The 24,533-nt window shown below is 34.6% G+C and overlaps 3 protein-coding genes across 6 annotated transcripts; 1 reads left to right on the forward strand and 2 right to left on the reverse strand.

Moving 5' to 3' along the window:
- The first annotated feature begins 237 nt into the window (after positions 1-237).
- On the forward strand, positions 238-8,838 carry LOC109175808 (phosphate transporter PHO1). The gene is made up of 15 exons (XM_019325165.1): positions 238-589; positions 1,874-1,978; positions 2,061-2,301; positions 3,533-3,905; positions 4,709-4,757; positions 5,021-5,092; positions 5,359-5,488; positions 6,315-6,435; positions 6,534-6,783; positions 6,930-7,034; positions 7,418-7,462; positions 7,559-7,711; positions 7,883-8,164; positions 8,247-8,383; positions 8,606-8,838. The coding sequence occupies exons 1-15, from the start codon at positions 350-352 to the stop codon at positions 8,694-8,696; spliced, it is 2,394 nt and encodes a 797-aa protein (XP_019180710.1). The 5' UTR covers positions 238-349; the 3' UTR covers positions 8,697-8,838.
- On the reverse strand, positions 8,802-12,592 carry LOC109175809 (long-chain-alcohol oxidase FAO1-like). The gene is made up of 3 exons (XM_019325166.1): positions 12,302-12,592; positions 11,762-12,034; positions 8,802-10,743 (listed from the first exon to the last, which is right to left on the reverse strand). The coding sequence occupies exons 1-3, from the start codon at positions 12,524-12,526 to the stop codon at positions 8,977-8,979; spliced, it is 2,265 nt and encodes a 754-aa protein (XP_019180711.1). The 5' UTR covers positions 12,527-12,592; the 3' UTR covers positions 8,802-8,976.
- Positions 12,593-21,396: 8,804 nt separating this feature from the next.
- On the reverse strand, positions 21,397-24,118 carry LOC109175290 (glycolipid transfer protein 1-like). 4 transcript variants are annotated; one of them, XM_019324528.1, is made up of 7 exons: positions 24,063-24,118; positions 23,593-23,739; positions 23,425-23,480; positions 22,831-22,961; positions 22,592-22,727; positions 22,203-22,334; positions 21,397-21,601 (listed from the first exon to the last, which is right to left on the reverse strand). In XM_019324528.1, exons 2-7 carry the CDS (start codon positions 23,711-23,713, stop codon positions 21,566-21,568), a joined length of 612 nt encoding a protein of 203 aa, XP_019180073.1. In that variant the 5' UTR covers positions 23,714-23,739; positions 24,063-24,118; the 3' UTR covers positions 21,397-21,565. The 4 variants fall into 4 exon arrangements, with proteins under 4 accessions (XP_019180073.1, XP_019180077.1, XP_019180075.1 ...); XM_019324532.1 differs by having other exon boundaries at positions 23,593-23,725; positions 24,063-24,098; XM_019324530.1 differs by having other exon boundaries at positions 23,593-23,733; positions 24,063-24,087.
- Between the last annotated feature and the right edge of the window lie 415 nt (positions 24,119-24,533).

Consider the following 24,533-nt stretch of genomic DNA (forward strand, 5'->3'; position numbering starts at 1 on the left):
GCATGGAAAACTCACACCAACTACTAAAGGTAGTTGCGCATGTACCTACTTCGTGACCCACAAAAAAATTTATTACCAAGCTAATAATCTGATTGACTGGGATTATTCTTATTTTCAAGTTTTACTACATAGTATCATGGTATGGTATGTTGGTCCGACCATAAAGTTTAATTTGTCCACTACTTTAATTAACACCATTATATTCCCCGTACCACTATATATCCTAGTCTCTTTGCTCATTCCCCATCTCCATTTCCATTCTCTTCTTCCTTTCAATTCTGTTCTGTACATTTTTTGATTCTCCGGGCTGGTCGGAACTCTTTTCCGGCGACTGCTATTCCGTTTTGCAATGGTGAAGTTCTCGAAGGAGCTGGAAGCACAGCTTATACCGGAATGGAAAGACGCCTTTGTGAATTACTGGCAACTGAAAAAACAGGTTAAAAAGATTAAGCTTTCAAGAAGAACCAAACCGGTTCACGACGGCAACGATTTTGGGCTGCCCATTTTCGACCGGGTCCGTGGTTTCGTCAAGACGATCGCCGACAAGCTGCACGACAGCGCCGCCGGAAAATCCGAAACTAACGCCCAGGTATGATCAGAATAACTAATGCAATCTCAGTCAAGTTGATCAAACAGTTGATAACTTAATAATTATAAGATTATAAGTTTGAGTTATTGGCGTTTTTAATATGAGTCAGTCAGCTATGAACAATTCAACTAAAGTCACAAGTCGAGATTTTCCCGATCAATTTCCCAAATGGGTGGCGCAAGAATGCTTCTCCGGCCGGTCGGAGTTTTGTCGTGTTGCTTTGTATGAAGATCCGGCAAAAAGGTGGTGGCTGCGCCACCACTAGCCGTGGTGTTTGCAATTATTCTTCCTTTTTGTATCCCTCTTCTCCATTCTCTTCCTTCACGAAATGGTTTTCTACTTTTAAGGTTATACTTTTTAAATTTTTTTCTTAAAAAACAAAAACAATTCCTCGTATAGTCGTTTGTTGTTGCGATACAACTCTGAAAACCCAGTTTTTCCGTGTGACGTGTCGAACTACTTTTACGTTACCGGAAAATCAGCAGTTCTTCCGACACACCGCCGCCAGTTTGCCTGAAGAAAAAAATGCTTTTGCTCATTAGACCTGAAAGTTTCAATAATATTATATACCCTATACAACTTTACTTTTACATAAGAGGAAGATTTATGCATTTTGGACATCCTCAATTGCATTTGTTCGATAATTAGCCTTCTCGATCTGAGTCGGTCAGTTATAGATAAGTTAGGCTAGTTTGCCCGTTAGGATTGGACTAGCTTCATTTAAAACACATATTCTAGCTAGGAAGATTTATGTATTTTAAGACAACTTCAGCTGAATTGATTGGACAGTTGGCTTAGTAACTACAAGATTCGAAGTTGGACTAGCACCTACTCAGGACACCTTGTGGTCTGACAAAAAAAATTCGAAATTCAATTTTCGGTATAGGCTGTCTCTCAGCCTTCTTGATTTGAACTGATCAATTATAGATAATTTAGATTGGTTTAAGTCATGATGATCCTTTATCAACTAGGGTCACAAGACAACCTTTACCCATAATTCATATTCGAATAAAGAATGTGTGCTAGCTTTCTCGTAAATGAAAGTTTTATGTATTTTATTTACTTTATATTTGATTCACTATATGACAAAAGAATTTGACAATAAGCTATTATATTATCAGATCATATTGTGATGAAAATATTGACGTATAATAAACAAAATATTAAAATATTATAAATTAAATAAAGGTCAATGAAAATGACAAATAACACGAATTACATATGGTTTTCTTTCCGTTAAAGAATATATAGTTAAAAGGGCTTATCAAATATGGTATTGTTCAGGTAAATAGCCAAATTAAAGGAGATGACAACAATGGAGAAGAAGAAGAAGAAGAAATGTACGAGACAGAAAACGAGCTTGTTCAGCTGTTTTCCGAGGAAGACGAGGTAACAAATTATTATTATTATTATTATTGGTTTTAATAATTAGGAAAATTTAAAGGTTTGGATTAATGAAATGTATGTATAGGTGAATGTATTTTTCGAAAATTTGGATGAGGAGCTAAAGAAGGTGAATGAATTTTACAAGGCAAAAGAGAGTGAGTTTCTTGAGAGAGGAGAGATCTTAAGCAAACAGCTGCAGATTTTGCTGGACTTGAAGCAAGTTCTCCATGACCGTCGCCGGAAAACTCTTGGCCGTTCAAGATCGGCGTCTGGCTTTTTCTCCCGCTCCAACTCCTCCTCTCGCCGGAACTCCGATTATTGCTCCGGTATGCACCTTCTTATATCCCCATCTTCTTAGTAGGAATTTTTTTTGACAACCCTAAATTTACTTGATAATCGAAAGGTTCAAATTTCCTTCAATGGGAGCTATTTATTGGCCTTCTTTGTTTGAACCGATTAGTTATGGATAACTTAAACTCAGAGCCCGTTTTTAGATTTTTGTGGCTCTGTTCGGGTAAATAAATAAGGCCCTACCAAAATTAAAATCTTTAAAACTAATATCGTAATTTCATTATCTAAATATATAACCAAAAAATTATTGTGCATCGCACGCACATTGCACGCGCACTGCACGGATAATTGGGCAATTATTTGCTCGAATTCAAGTAAGGATAACATAAAAAAAACATAATCGATACAACCCATTTCATCAATTGCACTATATAATATTCGTTGTTATTTCATCAATTGCACTATATAATATTCGTTGTTATTATTATTATTTTTTGAAAGTAATATTCGTTGTTATGATTTAAAGATTATAACAAATCTTTTCTGTGTAACGCACAGGTAAAAATAGACATATTATGAAAAATAATAGTGTGTACAAGTTTTGAACCTTAGACCTCAAAGTTAAGATACAATAAATACATGTTCCTACAATTTCTTTATAAAACCTTTTAAGTTTAATTAAAAACTTTTAATTTATATTTCTAAACTAACTAAGTAAAAATAAAATATTGAGATTCTAAAATTTGGGACCCTGTGCGGTAGCTTAACTTGTATAGTCCAAAATCTAGGCTTGCTTAAACTGATTTACTTATTACGTTGTGGTCGTTTTACAGTTAGGGTCACAACACAAACTTTACATAAAGTATACTTTTGAGTAAATTTTGTAAATTTTTTCGTAAATCAAAGTTAGAAGAAGGAGAGCAATAATATATCCCCTTTCATGGAGAAAATGTTGTTGTAGGTGAAATCTTGAAAGTACAGTATCTCCACTGATATGAGACTTGCTTGTGTGATTCCTTTTTGGTGTTAGTGGAATCCACAACATTGATACACCGTCCACTCGAAATCTGAATTATTAATTAGAATTTAAATTCAAAAATTAATATATTAAAGAAACATTTTTTATTATTATCTTTATTTACTGCGTCCAAAGTTAAATTACTACCAAACCCTATTTGTAGCGGTAGGATAGTGAATTTCTATATAAAAAACTATCCAGTATTAATGAAACATAATTAGGTTTATCATATGAAACATAACATGCAGACAATCGGAGCGAATGTTGCGGTAGTCCGACCGGCAACAGCGAAACGTCACAGACGGCGGACGATGAGGTGATGGCGGCGCTGGAAAGGAATGGGATAAACTTTGTGAACGCGGCGAGCAGGGAGGCGAAGACGGCCAAGAACGGGAAGCCAAAGGTGGCGATAAGGATTGATATTCCGGCGACCACCCCGACGCGAGCCATCTCCGCCGTGACGTCGATGGTGTGGGAAGATTTCTTAAACAACGGCGGCGACTCCGTGAAAGAAGGCGGCAGAGAATATGTCAACTCCAAGAAGATACAGTGCGCTGAAAAGATGATCAGAGGGGCTTACGTGGAGCTCTACCGTGGCCTTGGACTGCTAAAAACATACAGGTACCATAATATTAATCTCATCATATATCTTAATTTTATTAAAGAAATAAAATAAAATAATTTGTACCAGAGTTGTCAATACGAACCAGCCCGACTCATACAGGTTAGCCCGTCACAGGTTGGCGAAAAACAACGCGGGCCAACTCAATTTTATACGAATTAGAAAAATCTCAATCCAACTCATGGTTTACGGGCTGGCGGACTAAACGGATGAACTGGCCCGTCACGGATTGGCGAAAAACGGAACGAACCAACTCATTTTTATACGAATTAGAAAAATCCCAATCCAACCCGTAGTTTACGGGCTAAACGGGTGAACAGACCCGTCACAAGTTGGAGAAAAACAGGACAGACCAGTTCATTTTTATACGGATTAGAAAACTCCCAACTCAATCTGTAGTTTATGGGCTGACGGGCTAAATGAACCAGTCATGCCATTTAGTACACTAAAATTTAGATTATCCCGATAGAATAATCTTTGCTTCAATCAATCATTCACTCAACTTAGCAGTACGTAGCTAGAAAGCTAGCCATGCATTAATTGATATGAAAAGAAATTAAAGCAACAATAAAGCAAAAGACAATAAACACAAGATCAGGGAGAATTAGCAATCAAAAGGATTAGGTTAATGTTAGTTTCATGAACTTTTTTCTCCTTTTAGGGTAGACATCTGAAAGTTTCTTTTTCCCGAGGTACAGCCACCTTTGACTGACGATGGTGGTTCCTTGAACGTAACGAAATTTAATTTAACCTCACATATATGCTTTAATTTAATTTGTTTCACTCTACTGTGCTTTGGCAGCTCTCTAAACATGGTGGCTTTTGTCAAGATCCTTAAGAAATTTGACAAGGTACGTAACAATAATGTGTGCATTCGTCACTTCCACTTGCATAAATCTTTGTCGTTCAATATGTTCCTAGGAATTGAATAACCTAGGATGCATATATGATATATATGCTTACATGCATGGGAATTTGTAAGTGAAAATGAAATATGTAATTTTATGGTTATCAAGTCAACAGTCTGATCAATTTGTACTGAATGATTATGTATATATGATTCACATTAAATTAAACTAATTGCATATTTTATTTTTGTCCCCTATAAAATCAGGTATCTAACCGGCAGGCATCTGCAAATTACCTCAAACAAGTGAAGAGGTCACATTTCATTAGTTCTGATAAGGTAAGAAAATAAATTAAAGAACTATTTACTTAGGCATCATGCATGCACTATATCATAAGATTAATTAAGTTAAAAAATTTTAATTAAAGAACTGAGTTAATGCATTGTTGATGTATATATATACTGTCATAACGCATAGTGCCCATTACTTCTTCAATCTCAGTGCAATAATAATAAGAAAATGGTTAGTGACGTGGATGTTAATGGGTTTACACTAATTAATTAATTGTTTAATGATAATTAATTGTGTATTTAATTTTGAGAAGGTGGTGCGGTTAATGGACGAAGTGGAGTCCTTATTCACACAGCACTTCGCCACCAATGACCGGAAAAAGGCTATGAAATTCTTACGCCCACAACAGCAGAAAGAGTCTCACATGATCACCTTTTTTGCTGGTAATTATTAATTACTCCTTTTAACTTTTTGTATCCGATAAAGCTCTGGGTCAAATCTACTCTAACTGATAAAGAATTACAAAAAGATAAATCAATTTAAGTTATTCATAACTGGCCGATTCAAATAAAAAAGACCAATAATCAGTTTCAGGGCGCGTTTTTAGATTTCTGTGGCCCTGTTCCGTTAAATAAATGAGGCCTTACCAAATTCAAAATCTTTAAAATTAATACCGTATTTTTTTCTAATCATACTATTTTAATCGGATATGAACCAAGGAAAAGCATATTCGGGGAGACCATTTCTCTCTAATGTAGAAACGGCCCCCCATGTCTGTTTTGCTCATACGAAAAATTTCAGTAGTGTTCTGCATTGATACGTATTCACAAGTATTTGAATGAGTATTTAACAAATTTTGAAAGGATTAAAGAAATAGTAACAATTTTATTATCTAAATATATAATAAAAAATTTTATCCGTGCATCGCACATGCATTGCACGCACACTGCACTCGCACTGCACGGATAACTGAGCAATTATTTGCTCAAATTCAAGCAACGATAATATCAAAAAACATATCAATACAACCCAGTTCCCACAGGGAGTAGGATTTGGAGCCAGTAATAATTACTAAGCCAAATGCTTTGACTAACTTGGTTGGGAATAACCCTATCCCATATGGTTAATACTTAATTGTTCTCTGCGCATGAGCAACTCAGTTGGTTATATGAGTGCAATTTGGGAACAATAATCCCGAGATCCAGTCTCACCAGCGGCAGTACCATAATTTGCGTAAAATAATATTGGTATTGATTTATATATATGCAGGGCTATTTACTGGGTGCTTTGTGTCTTTATTTGTGGTGTATGGAATATTGGCACATTTGAGTGGTATGTTCTCTCCAGGAACAGATGCTGGCTATGTTGAAACTGTGTACCCAGTTTTCAGGTGCCACTAAGTATAACTATTATATGATTAATTAATGGATGGTATTTTTTTTAATCAAATAATGAGTTTATTTATTAATTTTTGTGAATTATTTGCAGCATGTTTGCTTTGCTAAGCTTGCATGTATTTTTGTATGGGTGCAACCTTTTCCTGTGGAAGAGCACAAGGATCAACTATAACTTCATATTCGAATTCCAACCAAAAACCGCCCTAAAGTACAGAGATGCTTTCCTTATTTGCACTTCTTTGATGACTGCTGTTGTTGGAGCCATGGTTGTCCACCTCATCCTCTTGTCCAAGGGATTCACTTCTAATCAAGTCCACGACATTCCCGGGGTTCTCATTCTGGTAAAATCTCGAGTTTGAATCTTGTGACTGATGCAATAATAGACGTTAGTTACTGGAAATGGGTGGAACATGATTTTTCTCGTACATAATAGTCAAGAGTTTGATTATATTCTTTGCCAACACTCTCTCGAACTTTACTTTGGCAGTGTTTCCTTGTCTTGCTTATATGCCCGTTGAACATACTCTACCGCCCAACTCGCGTCTGTTTCCTTAGAGTAATTCGCAACATTGTCTGCTCTCCATTTTACAAGGTACTTCAATTCATCCCCATTCTTTTGTTCATTCATAGTACAATTAATGTAATCAAGAACGAATTCTTGAACTCCGCCAAATTGGTCTGACTGTTGACTTGGTAACCACAACGTGGTTTGAGCTGGTAAGCTATGGGCAACCTAGTCTAGCCCTTTTTGTGGTCATTTACTGGTTAAGGTTACAAGACGGGGTTTAGCCAGCGACCTATTGGCCTTCTTGGTTTGAGCTGGTCAGTTATGCTTAACCGAGGTTGGTTTATCTCTTTGTGATCCTTTGCTGGCTAGGATCACAGGGCGGTGTTTACCCAGTACACACTCTCGAGTAGTGGCTGCAATTTCCCCCGTAACTCAGTTCTTGAAGTGATTGTTCTTTACTTATCCAGGTTTTGATGGTGGACTTTTTCATGGCTGATCAACTTACCAGCCAGGTAATATTCAGAGTCTGTTGTTCTAAACACTGCAAATGGTTTTTGTCAAATAACAGGTCTATTAATGCACTGTTTTCTTCCCTAAATTGTCTGCAGATTCCATTGTTAAGGCACATGGAGTCCACAGCCTGCTATTTCCTTGCTGGGAGTTTCAAGACTCACAGGTTTGAGACCTGCAAATCGGGGCAAATGTACAGAGAACTTGCTTATGTTATCTCCTTCGCGCCATACTACTGGCGCGCTGCTCAGGTAAAAACTGTTAAGACTTAGTCTGTTATTAGTTTGTATTGGCCTAGTCTTGTGGTTTGGGTGTAACTAGTTTGTATTGGCCTAGTCTTGTGGTTTGGGTGTAACTAGTTTCCTGTTTCCATACTCTGTACTCTATTTATGGACCGTGTGATTGAATTTTTGATGGTTCAGTGTGCGAGGCGATGGTTTGATGAGAACGACGTGAACCATCTGGCTAACTTCGGGAAGTATTTATCCGCCATGGTGGCTGCTGGTGCTAGGCTAACATATTCCAGGGAGCCAGACTCTAAGCTCTGGCTGGCTATGGTGTTGGTGACTTCAACCATAGCCACTGTTTATCAGTTGTACTGGGATTTCGTTAAGGATTGGGGGTTTTTCAACCTGAAATGCAAGAACCCGTTGCTGAGAGATGAGTTGGTTCTCAAGAACAAGATCATATACTATGTGTCCATTGTGAGTTTCTTGACAGATCAGACACCCTTTAATTTGCTTAACTACATTTCCATGTTTCTGCTAAACAGATTTGGTTTTTCAGGTTCTGAATTTCGTGTTGAGGCTCGCCTGGGTGGAGACAGTGATGCGTTTCAACGTTGGGATCTTTGAGTCTCGCCTGCTCGACTTCTCCCTGGCTTCTCTCGAGGTCTTTCGACGTGGACACTGGAACTTCTACAGGTACAAACAGATACATATTTCTCGGTTTATCAGATTCCTTCAATTGAAGCATGTGCTCCATTTCAACTAAAAGCCTAAGCTGATAGTTGGATTGCACATTAATGGTTATATGCTCAACACGTGGACCGTAGTCGCTTATCTGATACCAAATTGAAGCATGTGCTCCATCGAGGAATCCCGACTTCTGATTCACATTATATTCATGGTTGATTCATTCGACAGGTTGGAGCATGAGCATTTGAGCAACGTTGGCAAGTTCCGGGCAGTGAAGGCAGTTCCTTTACCATTTCGCGAGACAGACTCTGATGGCTAAAACTGGGTAGAGATTGAGAAGGCATTCAGCTAATGTTAATGTATGTGTTTTTTTTTGTTTTTTGTTTCTAACTTGAATTTCGTCGCGCAAATGTATCTCGAACGCTGAATAAAACATGATCATTATTCTTAGTAAATATCAAGAAAATCGAGTTCCCAGAAACTGTTACAGACTTACAGGCACAACTTATTGGGTATGACTTATGAGATGAGAATATCACAACCAAATGGATTTTACAAAGACGAGAATATGTATGTGTATATGTATATATAGGAATCGATCAACACGAGAATCTGCCTTCTTTGAACATATCTGCAATCTTCTTGGAGAGGCAGAATGCAGTGGACTGGATGGTGATCATCGGGTTAACCCCGACAGCTCCAGGAAGGACGCTGGCATCACAGACGAACAGCCCTTCTGCTTCCCAGCTCTCCCCGTTCTCGTCTACTGCTCCTACTGCTGCTGTGATCCCCATTCTGCAGCTCCCCATTTGGTGAGCCGAGGAGTAAGTGGTGAAGTTCTTGGTGAGAGACTTTGGCCCCTCGGGGGCGATGACTGTGTCCAAGAACTCGTCGATCTCGTCTTTGCTCGTGCCTTTGCACTTGATTTTCTGGCCATTGCTGAGATGAGTGCCCACTTCTGTAGCTCCTGCTGCAATTAGGATCCTCAGTGCTTGGCGTAGCCCGGATGCCAGGTTTTCTTTGTCCAATGTGTCGAATTTGTAGCTTATTCTCCCCGGGGTTCTTATTTCTCCGGTTCCCTTATCTTTAACCATTGCGAAGAGGTGTGCAGTTCTTGAATACTTGAGCATTGTGTTCTTGATTTGCTGGCCAGAATTCCAGGGGAAAATTGCAGCGAATGAACCTGGCCCGAGGATTGGAGTTTCGATAATGGCTTTCACATTGGATTCAGTAGTGCCCACTTTATGTACTGAGGTGATTATGCCTCCTTCGTAGATTTTGCCCGGGAGGTTTGAATTGGAGTCCGGGAAGTACCCCCACGCCATTAAGACTGGGTGGAGGTGGAGGTTCCGGCCTATGTTTGGGTTCGTTAGTCCACTCGAGACCATCAGGGGAGGTGTTCTGAGAGAGCCACAAGCCGAAATGGTCACTTTGGCCTCAATGCATATTCTCCTTCTCATATTCGTGCTCGTGGCAACCACTCCGATGCATTTCTTCTCCCTCGTTTTCCCATTCGGGCTCTTTTGCAGCAGAAACCTCTCGGCTTCAACGCCCGTTAAGATCACTGCACCACAGTTTACAGCATCAACCAACCATGTTGAATCAGTGCCCTTCTTGTCCCCTTTTTTGCAGCCATAGCAGCAAGAACCACAATAGTGGTTTTCTGAGGAGTTTCTGGGCACTTTCTCAACTTCAAGTCCAAGATTTTCACACCCTTTTCTCAGAATCTTGTTCTGGAACCCCTCCTCGGGGCAATTCTCTGTGACACCGAGTCTTTCACACACTTTATCCATTGCAGAAACGTACTGGGGGCTAGCGAAGAGCGTGATCTTGTGATGCTTAGACCATTCTTGCATCGTGGACTTGGGCGTTTTGATGCAGGCCGACCAGTTAACAGCCGAGCCACCACCGAGTGTAGAGCCAGCCAAAACCATCATTTTCCCATCAAGAGTTGGGAGGATTCCACCATTTTCATACAACTCATTCATGGAAGGCCCTTCCAGGGAAGAATAATCGGAGCTCGTGAAATAGTTCCCTTTCTCGAGCACCAACACTTTCTGCCCTGAACCCGCAAGAACAGCTGCAGCCACCCCCCCACCACACCCCGACCCAACGATCACAACATCACACTCAATCTTTATCTGATTCTTTACAGGATCTTCTCTCGCTTTTAGGCCTTTCTTAACAAGGGAATTGATCACTGAACATTCGGTTTCGTTTCTGGTTTCTACTATCCCTTTCTCAAGAGGCCTTTCTTTCTCTTCCTCACCAGACTTCTTCGACGACTTCTCATCATCATCATTATCATCACCATCCACTCGATATCCCACAGCATCCCATGCTGGATTTTTCAAGTCCACACCAACCTATATATGACCAAAAAAACAACTTTTTTGAGTTTTTTCTTCCCAAAACCAGGCTAAAATTATGACATCTAAACATGTAAAACTACAGTTGGCTCAAAAGGGTAGTTAGAATCATAGAAAAAGCATGATCTTTATCTCCAATTAAACCGATCAACAGAACAGACTAGCAATGCTGAAACATAAGGCGTTTTCGGTTAATCATTCACTCAATTGCTACAAACATGAAACTTTTAGATCAAATCTATAGTCCACAGAAACAGAAAACTGTAAATCTCTTTTCTTATCCACAGAAAAAACCCATACTGTAAATCATCATATAGTTAGGATAGTCATAAATGCTGTTGAATGGGTTCCCAAATTTGACATATGTTATCTGTAATTATCAGTTCTGTATATATCCACACTTGTCAAGAATAAAAATGAATTAAAAAAGAAGAAGAAGAAGAAAGATATAAGAAAGCCAATACAACTTATGATTGGATAGACGGCTTTCATTCCCATTAATTGAAGTGAAAAGATTAATTAGTTAGTTGGAAAGCCTTGAGTGGTTACATATCATAAATGCTACACTGCAAATAAAAATGACATTCTAGAATTAGAAAAGACTTATCCACAAAAGACGAAATTTCTCTCCCTGGGGTCTCACATCCTAGCCTGAAGGAAAAATTACAACCGGCCATTAAGTGGGAGGACCAATGCCTAATGCCGACAAGGAGCCACCCTTACAAAAAGGGTGAAACTCTCACACTGCGACTGTCAGAACTCGATTCTGTGTTCTTGCCCACAATCTACCATTCAAGAATAAATGCACAAACTGAAAAAGACTGCAATGGTTGGATGTTGACACATGATGTTACTATGCACTGAAAAAAAAAGAAAAAAAAAAAAAAAAAAAACCAACCACCACCTAACAACAACAACTACAAAGATGCAAGGAAAACAATTTAGAAAACAAAACAGGGTTCTAAAACCATGTGAAGAGAATTGTAAGCTGTTAGATATAGGGAAAGTACTGTACCTGGGTGAAGAACACATAGAAACACAAGAATTTGACAAACACAAAAGCTAATCTGACAGGAGTCAGAAGGCTATTCTTGTACCATTTCTGAATTACAGTGGCTCTTTTCTCCACAGGAATGTCTGAGAATTTGTTAACATATGGCCATTTGTCCCCAAGACAGAGAAACCCACAGAGCAGAAGTGTTCCCAGCCTAGTTGAAAGAACCTTCAATAGCCCTCTCACCAAGATCACAGCCTCAAAGAACCCCCTTTTCATAATCATTTCTGCAACCTGCAATTCAAGAAACCCATATCATTACTTAAAACCAAAAACTATAAAACAACACAAATTTTCTTCTATTTAGCTTTTTTGACACCCATCCAATTTCTTGCCCTGGCCCCACACCCCAACCGACAAGATTTTGGAAGGCTAACTCAATAGCCCATTCAAGAAGCTATTTTACTGCGATTGTCAAGACTCGATCAGGCACCCAGAAACTAACTGAGTTACTCGATTTCTGTCGGCAATTGAAATTCCTGAAATCAAGAAAATATTCACCTCATCAGGAACAGGATACTGAGAGCCACAAGCTTCATGGAAGTGTTCAACGGTTTGGGCATCAAGATCACATCTTTCTGGGATTTCAAGAGAACCCAATGGCAGAGGGGGCAAAAAGGCCTCACAAATACTAGTCAGTGCCTCCATTTCAGATGAAGGAACCCCATGACTGTACTTGGTTTCTCTTCTCCCTCCCCTCAGTAAAGGATGACAATTACTCTCCATCTTCCTTCTTCAAATCCTTTCTCTCGCTCTTTTCTCCCTTTTTTTTTATTTTTACAAAAATTCACAACAAATTGTTTGACAATTTATAGGGGTGATTGTGTTTTCTTGTCGGTATCTGCATGGAGGCAGGGGAGTTTTTTTTTTTTTTTTTTTAATAATTAAATCTAATAAATAAGAATGAAAATGACAGGTGTATTGTATATGAATGTGTAGCGTATCTGCATATTCATTTATATTTTATATGTATGTATCAAGGATTCAAGGTATAGTGATATTTATTTATATTTTATATGTGAAGGTATTGTGTATTTGCATATTTATTTATATTTTATATATATGAAGGTATAGTTTATCTGCATGTTTATATTTTATACAATGCAATAGAATGTTTTTTCGATTGGTTAAATTTATGTTCTTTTATAAAAGCGTAAGATGATATATAGTTGGACTATACGTTTATATTTTATATATTATGTGCTCAATAATAATGCATGAAAATTAAAGTATTTTTGTATTTAAAAGACTCTGTACAACCTTTCAAAATTTTAAAATATATTTTTAAGTTTTCACGGTCTCATAAACTTGTTTGATGCTAACGCTCACTTTTGATACATAAAATTGATCTCAAGACTTCATGTAGAAAGTCTCAATTTTATGCTACTATATTACAAATTTCTTGACATGTATTGAGTTGATTATATTAGAGAATCGAAAATGTTATTTCCTCTAAATAAAGAGATATGACGGTGTGCGAGAATTTCGAGATAAGCTCAGAGGTGAGTCAGGTGACGTAAGGCGAGGAAAGATATTTATATGCCTATGTTGGCAAAAACGAGCCCATGATGCTATAATGGCGGACGGGCGAAGAGGATAAGCATAAGTTGTTACGATGTTGGTCCAGGATGTGGAGATGGCGAGCGCACTCTCAAGTAGTACAGAAGTAGGTAAGGAAAACAATAAAAATAGATTAAGTAACTTCTAGTATGCTAAAAATGAAATTATATGTCAGTAATCCACCGATATAATGATTCTAGAGGTATCTTGTTAGCATTTAAGACTTAAGTGCCGTTTTGGATCACTAAAGTAATATGTGCGTGAACAACCATATAACATTAAATTATGGACAATTCTCACTTTAATTCCTACCCATTTAGGAGGTGCGATTTTTTAAAAATTCAAATATATTATTGTTATATATATAAATTGTAAATATATAAATTTTTTATCTACTAAAATTAAACTATTCGAGTATTTTATCCGTATGATGCATAGAGTAGATTATAAATTTATAATATTGTGAATTTGTAGGGATAATAAAAATATTCACTGCATATAATTAAGTGTTTTTGAATTAGAAATTATTTTGTTTAATAGATTTAGATCAGATGTACTATAAATCATGTTAGAACGGGGGAAGTAAATCATTTAAATTACTATTTGTAAATAAATATTAACAAAATGTATAACAAAGTACCAACTTGTCACCTTATGGGCCAGCTTAATTACTCCACTTGATTCTAAGCCGTCAACCACCCTTAGAAATTGTATTAATATATGCACTTATTTCCAATATTTAAATATTTCTCTTTCTTTCACATTTCAATTCTTTAATGCATTTTATATATACCTGTTTGTGTAGACTCTACCATCAATATATAACACGGAAAATAATAAGGCATAAAAAACTCATAAAAGTTACCGTTCACCTGGATTGAGCGTGCTGATAACGTGTTGTATTGCAAGTTTGTTTGCAGGCCTTTAGCTCGTGAAGAACAGTAAGAACAAGAAGAAGAGTAGAGACAAAATAGAGGGTTTCTTATTCCTTTATACCACACCTATGATCATTACATTAGAATGACATATATATAATAACAAGTGTAACGGAATACAATAATGGAGACATAAAGGAAACCGTTACATAATAATGTCCACAATCATTACTATTTATAACAAACAGTACATTAGATACCCTAAAGCTACAATTCAACATTTCTATTTATTGTCTCGGGGCATAGTTTAACTGATCAATCAATTTAAAATAAACTGTGAGACTTTGATTTAATTTGCTAGCTCTTGTAGGGTGCAAGTTTGAATCCTTGCCCGTAAAAGGCAACATTATTTTTCAACCTAGTCCGACAAGATGGTGGAACTTGGAAGGATAAATTGCGATGACTTCGCAACCTCTTAGGTGGAAGAACCAGTGTTTGGTCGATGCCTACCACATTAGGTGTGACTCTCACACTGTAGCTCCTAAATCTTAATTCTGAGTTACTGTCAACAATTTATCACTTGAGACCAACTGACCTATCCGTATAGATATAAGTTCGAATATAATCCTACCAAAGATGACCAAAGAAAAAAAAATAGGTATGAATTTAATGATTTAATTATTTCCTCTATCAATCTTCATGGCATAAATGGTAATGTGTAATCATATACATATATAGTTAATTAATTATAATACTTGTCACAATTTACGTCTGCATTTGGAAGGGTGTGATAGTGATGATAATGAGGTTTGTTAATTGTTATGGTGGTTAACATATTCCAAGGATTTGGTTAAGTTAGTTGTAGAAAATACAATGGTGCTTTGGATTCCCATGGTTTTGGATTATTGGTTCAATTAAAAAAAAAAAAAAAAACTTATAATCTTCAATTATTGGTATAATCTAGGCTGCAAACACAAGAAATTTGCCAAGTTTCCATGCCTAGACATACACGTCAAGACTCAAGAGACTTGTAGAAGAAATTAATTATTGCAAAATGGTTTTAAAAAAAAAAATTATTGCAAAATGGTTTAGTTTTGTACTTCAAGAACCTTCTACAAGAAATTGCAGATGGATTAATTTCAATAAATTAATGAAAATATTATGTTGAAATTTGATTTCTTTAAGTGCTAGGACCAGTTACTTGGCTAGCTGATAGAGATCTATATTTTATAATAATGTCACAGTTCTAATTTTACTTGATATAAGTATTAAACGTTCAATTTCTTGTAAAAGTTGTTTATCAGTTTTTTTTTTTTTTATTTGAGTCAGTCAATTATAAAAAAAAAATAAATTATCTTTTTGTAGCTCTTTATTAATTAAAATTATAAGACAAATTTCACTCAAAATACACATTTAAATAATAACGGTAGATTTCAATATAATAAATCAAAGTACAGTATAAAATGTTACTTTGAAAAATGTCAAATCACTTGTTTGGTTAGGTGGAGCAATATCACTTAAATGGAAAAAAAAAATCACTTATTGGTACATTAGGGTTGGGTGTCCCTTTAAGGGAACAAACCTAATAGGCTTGGTATCCCCACTTTGATTGAATGTATTTGTTTTTGACTTTTTGTTAAGATGCAATTAAATGCACAAAAATAATCCCTCATTCTAAGTGAAAAGTTTTTTTTTTTTTTTTTCGAATTTTACTTTTACTATAAATTTTGTCAATTAAAAGAGTAACAAAACAGTCTCTTATGATTTTAAAATAATTGCGTTCCCTGACAAGTAAAAAATATTTAATTCTCTTTAAGTAATAATATAGATTGAGTAACGTACCAACTCAACCCATATTAACTGAAATCTTATACTATTATAAATATCAAGAAATTGTAATATTGTATTTTTATAACACAATATACTAACTGTACTTACTAGCATACAAACTCTGGGGCTCCAACTTTTTTTTTTTTCTACTTTTTCTTTAAAGAAATCATAACATCATTCCTACATATATATATATATATATATATATAATTATAATTATAAAATGAATAATATTTGATTGAGTGGTATCATTATCTCATTTATAATTTAGAAAAGGAATCCTGCACATATGAATTGGTGTATAAGTTAATTAGATTTGACAAGCCATGAAGGCGATTAATTTGAATAAAAATATGGTGAATATCCACATCCTATTATTTAAGAGCCTTCAAAATTGTGGGCAGCCTTAGCCGACTTAGTCAACACTTGACCTAAGAATTGTAAGATTTTAAGTTTGATTTATTCCGTGAACTTTAAAAATAGTTATAAAAATATATCAATAAAGACTTAAAAAAAAAAAAAAAAAAAAAAAAAAAACATATGTAACACCAACTTAGAGTCGTTGATTTAGTGGTAGTGGGTGATGGCCAATTACTGAAAGATACAATTGCGACTTGTGAAAGTAATACTTTCCTATAGAAATATACTTCAATTCTCTAACTTTTCATTTTCAAATTGAATATTAATACAAATAAACATATATATTTTTATTTTTGTAACAATAATTTTTTATTGCTTTATAAAAATAGAAAATTTCTCTCCTAAACGCAACTAGCATTTTCCACGTACTAGGCTTGTGAGGTTCATTGGAGAGTTAAACGAATGACATAATGGTGAGCTATTACCTAATTCATGTGAACAACTCGCATTAATAATTATGAACAACTCGCTTACATTTATATCTTGTCAAAACAATATAATATGCATTCATAGGTCCAATTAACTTCCGTGTTGTATTGTTGTCCCACCCAAAAATTGATTTTTTTAGCTAATGTGAAAAATTAATAATTATGTCGTGTGTTATGAATTTTTGTGTCTTGTATTGTAAAATTCTATATCTATAAACATAAATTATGTATCTAAATTAAATATAAAAAATAAATAAATATATAACATATGTATATATCTTATATTATGATTTTTTGTGTCTTATGTTATGACTTTAATCTTCAACCAACCTATGTGGGTTGGGCCATGCCAACCCAAGTAGGTCTAACCCACATTAATTGCCATCTCTAATGATCATTGACGTTAGGGTTAAATTTATGCACCATTAACTAAAATCACTACTCCCTCTGTCCTATTTAATTACTATTTACTGGTCAAATCAACTTTTTTCTTTTGTAATTTTAATTTTTTAAATTTGATTTTGTTTTGTGTTTAATAGTACTTTTAATGTAGTTTCTAAATATATAAATTTTATATACTAATACTAAACTTAATATTATAAAAAATTAATTAATTTCAATCAAGCCTCATTAATCGAATCAGACAAATAAAATAGGACGGAATGAGTATTTTTTTTATACAAATGAAATAAATAAGTAATATTTCGTGCCATACTAAAAAATAGACAAATTTTTTTGTGACGAAACAATTGCATTAATTACATGATTTGAGATTAGTACGCATTCACCAAATCCGGATGCATAATAATGTTTAATATGTTTATAATATATTATCTTATAGCAGTTATATTAAATTTAAAAAAAAAATTAATTTTGGGCAAAATTTTGTATGAGACCGTTTTACGGATTCTTTTTGTGAGACGGATCGGGTCAATATCAAATGTAATATTTATATTGAAAAAATATAATATACTTATATGGTAAAATATAATATTTTTGAACAAAAAATATATAATACTTTTACATTTTGATTAAAAGTATTACATTTGTTCTAAAAAAATATTACAATTTCCCTTATGAGTAACAAATACTTTATTTCTTATTAGTATTACATTTTTCATATTAACCTGATCCGTATCACGGATCGTAATTCATGACACGGTCTCACACAAACGTAACCCCTAATTCTATTATGTCTTATTGTCTTTTAGGGGCATGAAGTCGGTTTATGCCACAAGCTAAGGGTCATTGGATCAACAAGTTATTTAATTATAAGAAATAAATTAGTAGAAATCAGTCAAATTAGTTGGAAAATAATTAGTTTAATGATCATAAGATTTTATTTATGAGAATTGCTTATTGATCTAGCTTCTCGATTTGAGTCAACATCTTTGTAGTCATTTGACAGAAAAGATAAATTTACCTCCACATAATCCTTTAAGAGTTAGAATCATAAGCTAAGGCTTCACATTTTAAAAAATATATAATTATATTGAATATTAATAATACCATCACTGATCGATACTCTTGTAATATCCTATATAACAAAAATAGTACATTTTGTTATAAATTTATAATTAGTATTATTGACACCATAAAACATCTCAAATATTTATTTATGTATAGAATTTATAACTATTTTTCTTGTGATCATCGACCAAGTGGTGAGCTGACTTTTCGACCAAATAGTAACTAGTAAGTTGACTTATTTATTTATTTATTTATTTATTATCTGACGGCTGTTAATTATTGTGAAAAGGTTACGACAAGTCGACAAGCCGCAAGCATGTAGTACATAGTATAAGTGAAAATCATTGCTTAAAAAATAAAAAAGTTATGGTCCAGCAGAAAAAGTATACTGCTATGACATCAACAAAACATGAGGGCTTCAAAGATATATATTTTGGTCAATCCTGGCCTTATAATATGTGGCATGCATGCAACTAATATATATATATATATATTGAATCTGCAGAAGTTGGACGGATCATATCAATTGTTTTTATAAAAATATGATGACATTTTCATAATTATCATCAATTTTATTATGCAAACTTGAACACTAAAATCTGCAATTTTCATACTTTTTCAAGTTTGCTGCGCTACATTTAACATTAACATTTTGCACATTAAGTATTAACATTTTGTTTATTTAGTATTAAAAGATTGCACTTGCAAAAGTGCATTCTACTTTTAGGCTTTCGATTTTAGAGTTTGACATGAGTTTTTAGTTTTATTTGGTTTAGTGGTTCACTTTTTGCTGCTTAAAGTCTAGCATTTACAATTTAGATTTAAAATTTAACTTTTTCGTTGATTTTATAAAATTTATCAAGTTTGCATATTTAGTTGTTAAAGATTGCATATTTAAGTTTTCAAGTTAGAAAAATTGCATCTTTAGTCCCTGAGTTATAACCAAGTTTTGACTCAGTCCCTAAGTTATGGCAGTATCCGAGTTTAGTCTCTCAGTTATGAGCAAAGTGGCGAGTTTGATCCCTAGCGTTGATGTTTTATCTGCAGCTAACGGAAAACTTAAAAACAATTTAATAATAGAGGGTTAAAATAGGAATTTCAAATTATAATCTCCTTCTTATGTTGAAACTCATTGCTCAACCGTCATTATTTTCTTCTTATATCTAACGGAAGTGGGAGATTTCAGAGCTTGGGGAAGAAAAAAACCTTCAATTGTAGGCATAAGAACCATAACTTAGGGACTGATCAGACATGTCAAATTTTTACAGATGTAAATCTAAAATTGATTCTTATTTCTCTTCTATGATACTGTTATCAAAAGATTCTTAATCTTATATATATATATATAGTCATGACAGATTGTCATATGCACCCTGATAGTTACATACCCACCCACCTAAGTTGCTTTATGTAGATAATGAATGTGATGGACATATGGAGTCAATACAGAAGCAACTTGGTCTCGGTGAGATTGTCATTACAACCACATAACATTATTGGTCACCATTCTCAACATGTTGGCTCTTGGACGACCATATCAATTATCAATAAAAAAAACGTGGGTTGAATAATGTTTAAATACGTTGTCATATATAGCTTAACGGAAGTCAATAAATGTCTCTCATAAAAAGTTGAACTTGAAACTTTGTGGTTATTAAATTAAATGTGTGACCAAATCGGATGGGGGTTGCACTATTAATAATGTTTGATACTTTGATTTACAGAAAGATATATAGAAAGAATTTGATTTTTGTTGATCATAATTAACTTTTTACAACATCATATGACATGATAGCTCAAAAATAATACAACTATCCAAAGTACTAACTCAAACTTAACAAGAAACAATATTTTTACTTGATGTTATTCACCCATGCATTTTTACCCTTTACATAGTATCACATGATCACATCATATATATAGTGTTTTAGAACTTCCCATTAGAATTTACTAATTTAGGTGAATTTAAGAGAAACCCTATAGTGAATGTTAAATGGTTCTGCAATAAAATTCATAATTGAGGAAGAATATAATCAGGTCCACCATGAGGCTTTCATATATAGGCCTGCAAAAATATATCATTCAACGTTATATTATATGTTGCACATTTTGAGTGTGTGTCACACTATTGACTATGTGACACACATAAAGAAGATTATTAAACATATAATTTTATAAAAGTATGTGCCACATTTTGCAAAACGTATCATGCAACATTATATGTTACACATTTTGAGTGTGTGTCACACTATTTAAAATGTGACACACACACACACACAAAAACGGTTAGCATATTATTTTATAAAAGTGTGTGACACATTTTGTAAAAAAATATCATGCAACATTATATGTTAATTAACCTTCTTTAAAAACTGTTGCATGATAAAGAAGGTTGACATAAAAGTGAAATAATAAAATTTTCATTTTTAAAATGTGACACATGCATAACAATAAAAATAATAATAGTAAGAATAAATTTGAAATAAGATTTTATAATAAATTTTATTTTAAAATTTTGGTCGAATTTTTGGAGTGTGCTATGCACCAAGCCTGGGCTATATGCAACTCGGGTTAGTTCGTTATGAAATTGACTAATTACTCTAATTTAGATGTTTGGTTCATTTTTAATTTCTAGTTGACTTGAAAATAAAAAAGCAACACTAATAAATTAATATAACTATAAGGATGGAAGATTAACTCATTCATGTGTGTCATATTAAACAGTTTTGAGCTAAGCATTCTCAGATATCGTATGTGTGCGTGTTGTATATGTGCGTGTATATATATAAACACATACACAAATAAAAGAACGAAATCACTAATAAAACAATCTTTTCAATCTTACATATAAAATATTTAAGACTCAATTGGAATGAGACTACACAAGCATGGGAAAATGTAGATAATAAATTAAAGTTGTTTCCTAGGTAACTATTTTGACAATAATAACCCTCTACAATATTGTGCGACATGATATCATGGTCCAAAAATAGCAAATATATTCAAATTAACAAATATCCAATATTTTCATTTGACGTTATTAACCTATTTTGCTCTTTACAAAGTATCATATCATATAGTATTCTAGAATATTTCAATAAAATAGAAGCCCAATGAATATAAAATGGATCTAGCTAGAATAAAATTAAATGTCTACTTGAAGAAGAAAATAATGAAGTCCATCATGAAGCTTTCATATCGTCCACGCCAACGCTGGCCTGCACCAAAATATCATTTATCATATATATAAAACAAACAAATTTAATAACATTATACTTATCTGGCAAATTATATTGTGGACCATGACCCATATTACAAGGGGGACGACGAATAAATATTCATTTTTCGAGTGATGATGAAAACTCGGAGCTACTACCTGAGCGTGTACATTGAGATTCTAGCCGTCAATGAACCACGAGATAAATCAGCCGGTTACCCATAACTGGCCTATGGCTTAAACCAAGATGACCAATAAGCCGTTTCTGTTGGGGTCGAACTTGTAACCTTATGATTACAAAGTCAATAGCTTGGCCAACTTCGGATACGGTGACAGTTCAATTTTTAATGTGATAAGAAATCAATTTTCTATATATATCCCCTACCATTTAGGCTTTTTTTTTTTTGGGTCCAAAACTAATGAGTATTAATGAAAAAAGACCAAAACCGCTAACTCCAAAATAATTAACTGAAGGATCAAAAATAGACATAACAATAATTAAAGGATTGATTCATATCTAGGATATAACTTACGGACCAAATATACCATTTTCCGATCCCAAGAATATAACTCGAAGGAGCTTGAAAAACCTTTGATCTTACCAAAAATTTGTGGATCTCTTGAAGTATTGGTGAAAACGTTGTGCAGAACTTCTCCATCTCCGCATTGATGTTCCCACTTCCACCCATCACCTCCATGAACTTCTTCCTATCTGGTGCAAGCTTCATTGCAACCTTAAAATTTCATACATTTCACATTGTTGAGCATATAATATATATAAACATAAATGTGCAATCCAACTATCAGCTTAGACTTTTAGTTGAGATGGAACACATGCTTCAATTTGGTATCAGAGCAACTATCAGCTTAGACTTTTAGTTGAGATGGAGCACATGCTTCAATTCACATAGACAAACAAGCAACCTATCTAGCTTGACAATCAAAGCTGGTTTATCGGATATATAATACAATGCAGTCATCAAGAATGTACCGAAAAGCTTGAGCTCGCGAGCCAACCATGAAAGTTCTTCAAGGTCTTGGAGTAGGAATCAGTGCAGGCTTGTGACATAGACCAGTCCTGATGCAGAGCCAGGTTGCGAAACAGCTCCACGATGAAATCCATTGCTCTGCAGCATCAACAAAAGCGCGGGGATTATATGGTTAAAGTTCTATGAAGAAACTGGGAATGATGAAGTTGTGTGAATAGGCAGAAGAAAGGATTTGCAGGACCTTGTGAGCCAGAGAAGACCATTGGTGCAACTGGATGATGATTTTGCAGTTTTTGTTTCGATTTCTGCCTGTACGAAACTGTACAAGTAGTTGAATCTGGTTGGATTCGTCCCATATTTCGATTCCAACCTCTGCCAGGAAACAGATTTGTGTCAAGAAATCATTTTACATCTTAATGTCACAGCAGAACTAAATTAAAGGTTTTACTGTCAAAAAGTGCTCAAAGTAAAACAAAGTTTCCATACTGAAAAACTTATACTTCGATTTATGGGACAACCCACGGCTGCTACCCGAAAATATGTTCATAGTAAAACCCGCCTGCCTTGTGACCCTAGCTGGCAGAGTCTAGGTTGTCTATAGCTGACCGTCTCGAAGAAGGCCACCCGAAGGTGCCCTTTGAGTGAAGTCTCTTATGACCCTAGCCAACAGAGGACTAGGTAAACCAGTTTACGTTGCCCATAGCAGGTCAGCTCAAACCAAGAAGGCCAACAGAAAGTCTCGTGATTACCAAACTAATTGTCCGACCAGCTTGGTTGGGTTGCCCCGAAAAACTTATAGTATGCTAAAACTGAAAAGGAAAAAAGCATTTCTTACTGAAATGTTCCCACCAATGTCAGATTTCACCACAGCCATGGCAGCTCCAAATTTATCTGGCAGCAGAGATTTGAAAGGGAGTCAGATAAATTTTGGAGGGACTAGGATTAAAACCTAGTTTTTTAATTACATCAACCACAGATTATATTGATTGAAAACAAAAGATACCTAGGATAGGCAAGATGAGTTTGCAGACATCTAGGAATTGCTTGGTGAGCAAGTCACCATTTTCAGACTTGACATGCTTCATTCCTTCCAGAGCTGGGGAAAACACTGTTCCACCTTCCATCTTTTTAATTTCCTGTTACACTCCCACTTTTAATTTGCAATCAAATCCCCACAGATCAATCAAGAATGATCAAAAAATCCATTCATATTTGACAAAGAATTAATGAAACTGAAAACATAGAATTCATGTAACAACTAATGAACATTGACATATAGAAAAATAATGTTATTTGTATCAAATCAAGAACGTTCATATTCATTCGTCATTGCTAAAATAACATACCCATCACGAGTTAAAACACGGTAAATTAATCACTTTCACCATGAATTTGAGTTTTTCTTTTTCACCATGAATTTGAGTTAAAGTCATTGGACAAAAAAATGCAGAAAGAAAGAAAGAAAGAAAGTACCTGGGATTGCAATGACTAGAGATGAGGAGGAATCGGGTGGCAGTTCATAATATAATGGAAAATATGTATTTTTTTTTTTTTTGGGTATATATATATATATTTTGTTTTTCTTTTTCTTTTTCTTTCGATGACACAACCATTCAATTAGTGGTTGTTTCTGAAGAAAAGGTTAAAAAATTGAAGTGTATATTTTTTTTTTTGAAAGCTACTGGGGTTCTATTACATTGTAGTATCTGTTCATATACTTTCTCAACCTACTGAAACACAAAGAACCAATAACGCCTCCACTGAGGCTCGAACTCATAATCTTCCAAATGGAAGTCCAACCCGGATACCATTAGATCACATAGTCTTGGTAATTGAAGTGTATATTTAGAAAAAGCATAAAATAGTAATTTGCCGACGAATATATAACTTTATGATCTAACAGAACTACTTTGTTGATTTACGATACGTCGTTATTGAAACTTT

This window comes from Ipomoea nil, unplaced genomic scaffold (genome assembly GCF_001879475.1).
Source record: "Ipomoea nil cultivar Tokyo-kokei standard unplaced genomic scaffold, Asagao_1.1 scaffold0688, whole genome shotgun sequence".
In the NCBI taxonomy this organism is placed as follows: Eukaryota; Viridiplantae; Streptophyta; class Magnoliopsida; order Solanales; family Convolvulaceae; genus Ipomoea; species Ipomoea nil.

Bases quoted from the DNA above. Each gene is read 5' to 3' on its own strand.
- LOC109175808 (XM_019325165.1), top strand. From the start codon at position 350: ATGGTGAAGTTCTCGAAGGAGCTGGAAGCACAGCTTATACCGGAATGG. The intron at 7,035-7,417 runs GTACTTCAATTC...TTACTTATCCAG, and splicing joins TCTGCTCTCCATTTTACAAG to GTTTTGATGGTGGACTTTTT. The intron at 8,384-8,605 runs GTACAAACAGAT...TTCATTCGACAG, and splicing joins GGACACTGGAACTTCTACAG to GTTGGAGCATGAGCATTTGA.
- LOC109175809 (XM_019325166.1), bottom strand. From the start codon at position 12,526: ATGGAGAGTAATTGTCATCCTTTACTGAGGGGAGGGAGAAGAGAAACC. The intron at 12,035-12,301 runs GTGAATATTTTC...CTTGAATTGCAG, and splicing joins AGTATCCTGTTCCTGATGAG to GTTGCAGAAATGATTATGAA. The intron at 10,744-11,761 runs GTACAGTACTTT...GGTCATATATAG, and splicing joins TCTATGTGTTCTTCACCCAG to GTTGGTGTGGACTTGAAAAA.
- LOC109175290 (XM_019324528.1), bottom strand. From the start codon at position 23,713: ATGGAAGGTGGAACAGTGTTTTCCCCAGCTCTGGAAGGAATGAAGCAT. The intron at 23,481-23,592 runs GTATCTTTTGTT...CTCTGCTGCCAG, and splicing joins ACTCATCTTGCCTATCCTAG to ATAAATTTGGAGCTGCCATG. The intron at 21,602-22,202 runs GTAAGATCAAAG...ATTTTGGTGCAG, and splicing joins AAGAGATCCACAAATTTTTG to GCCAGCGTTGGCGTGGACGA.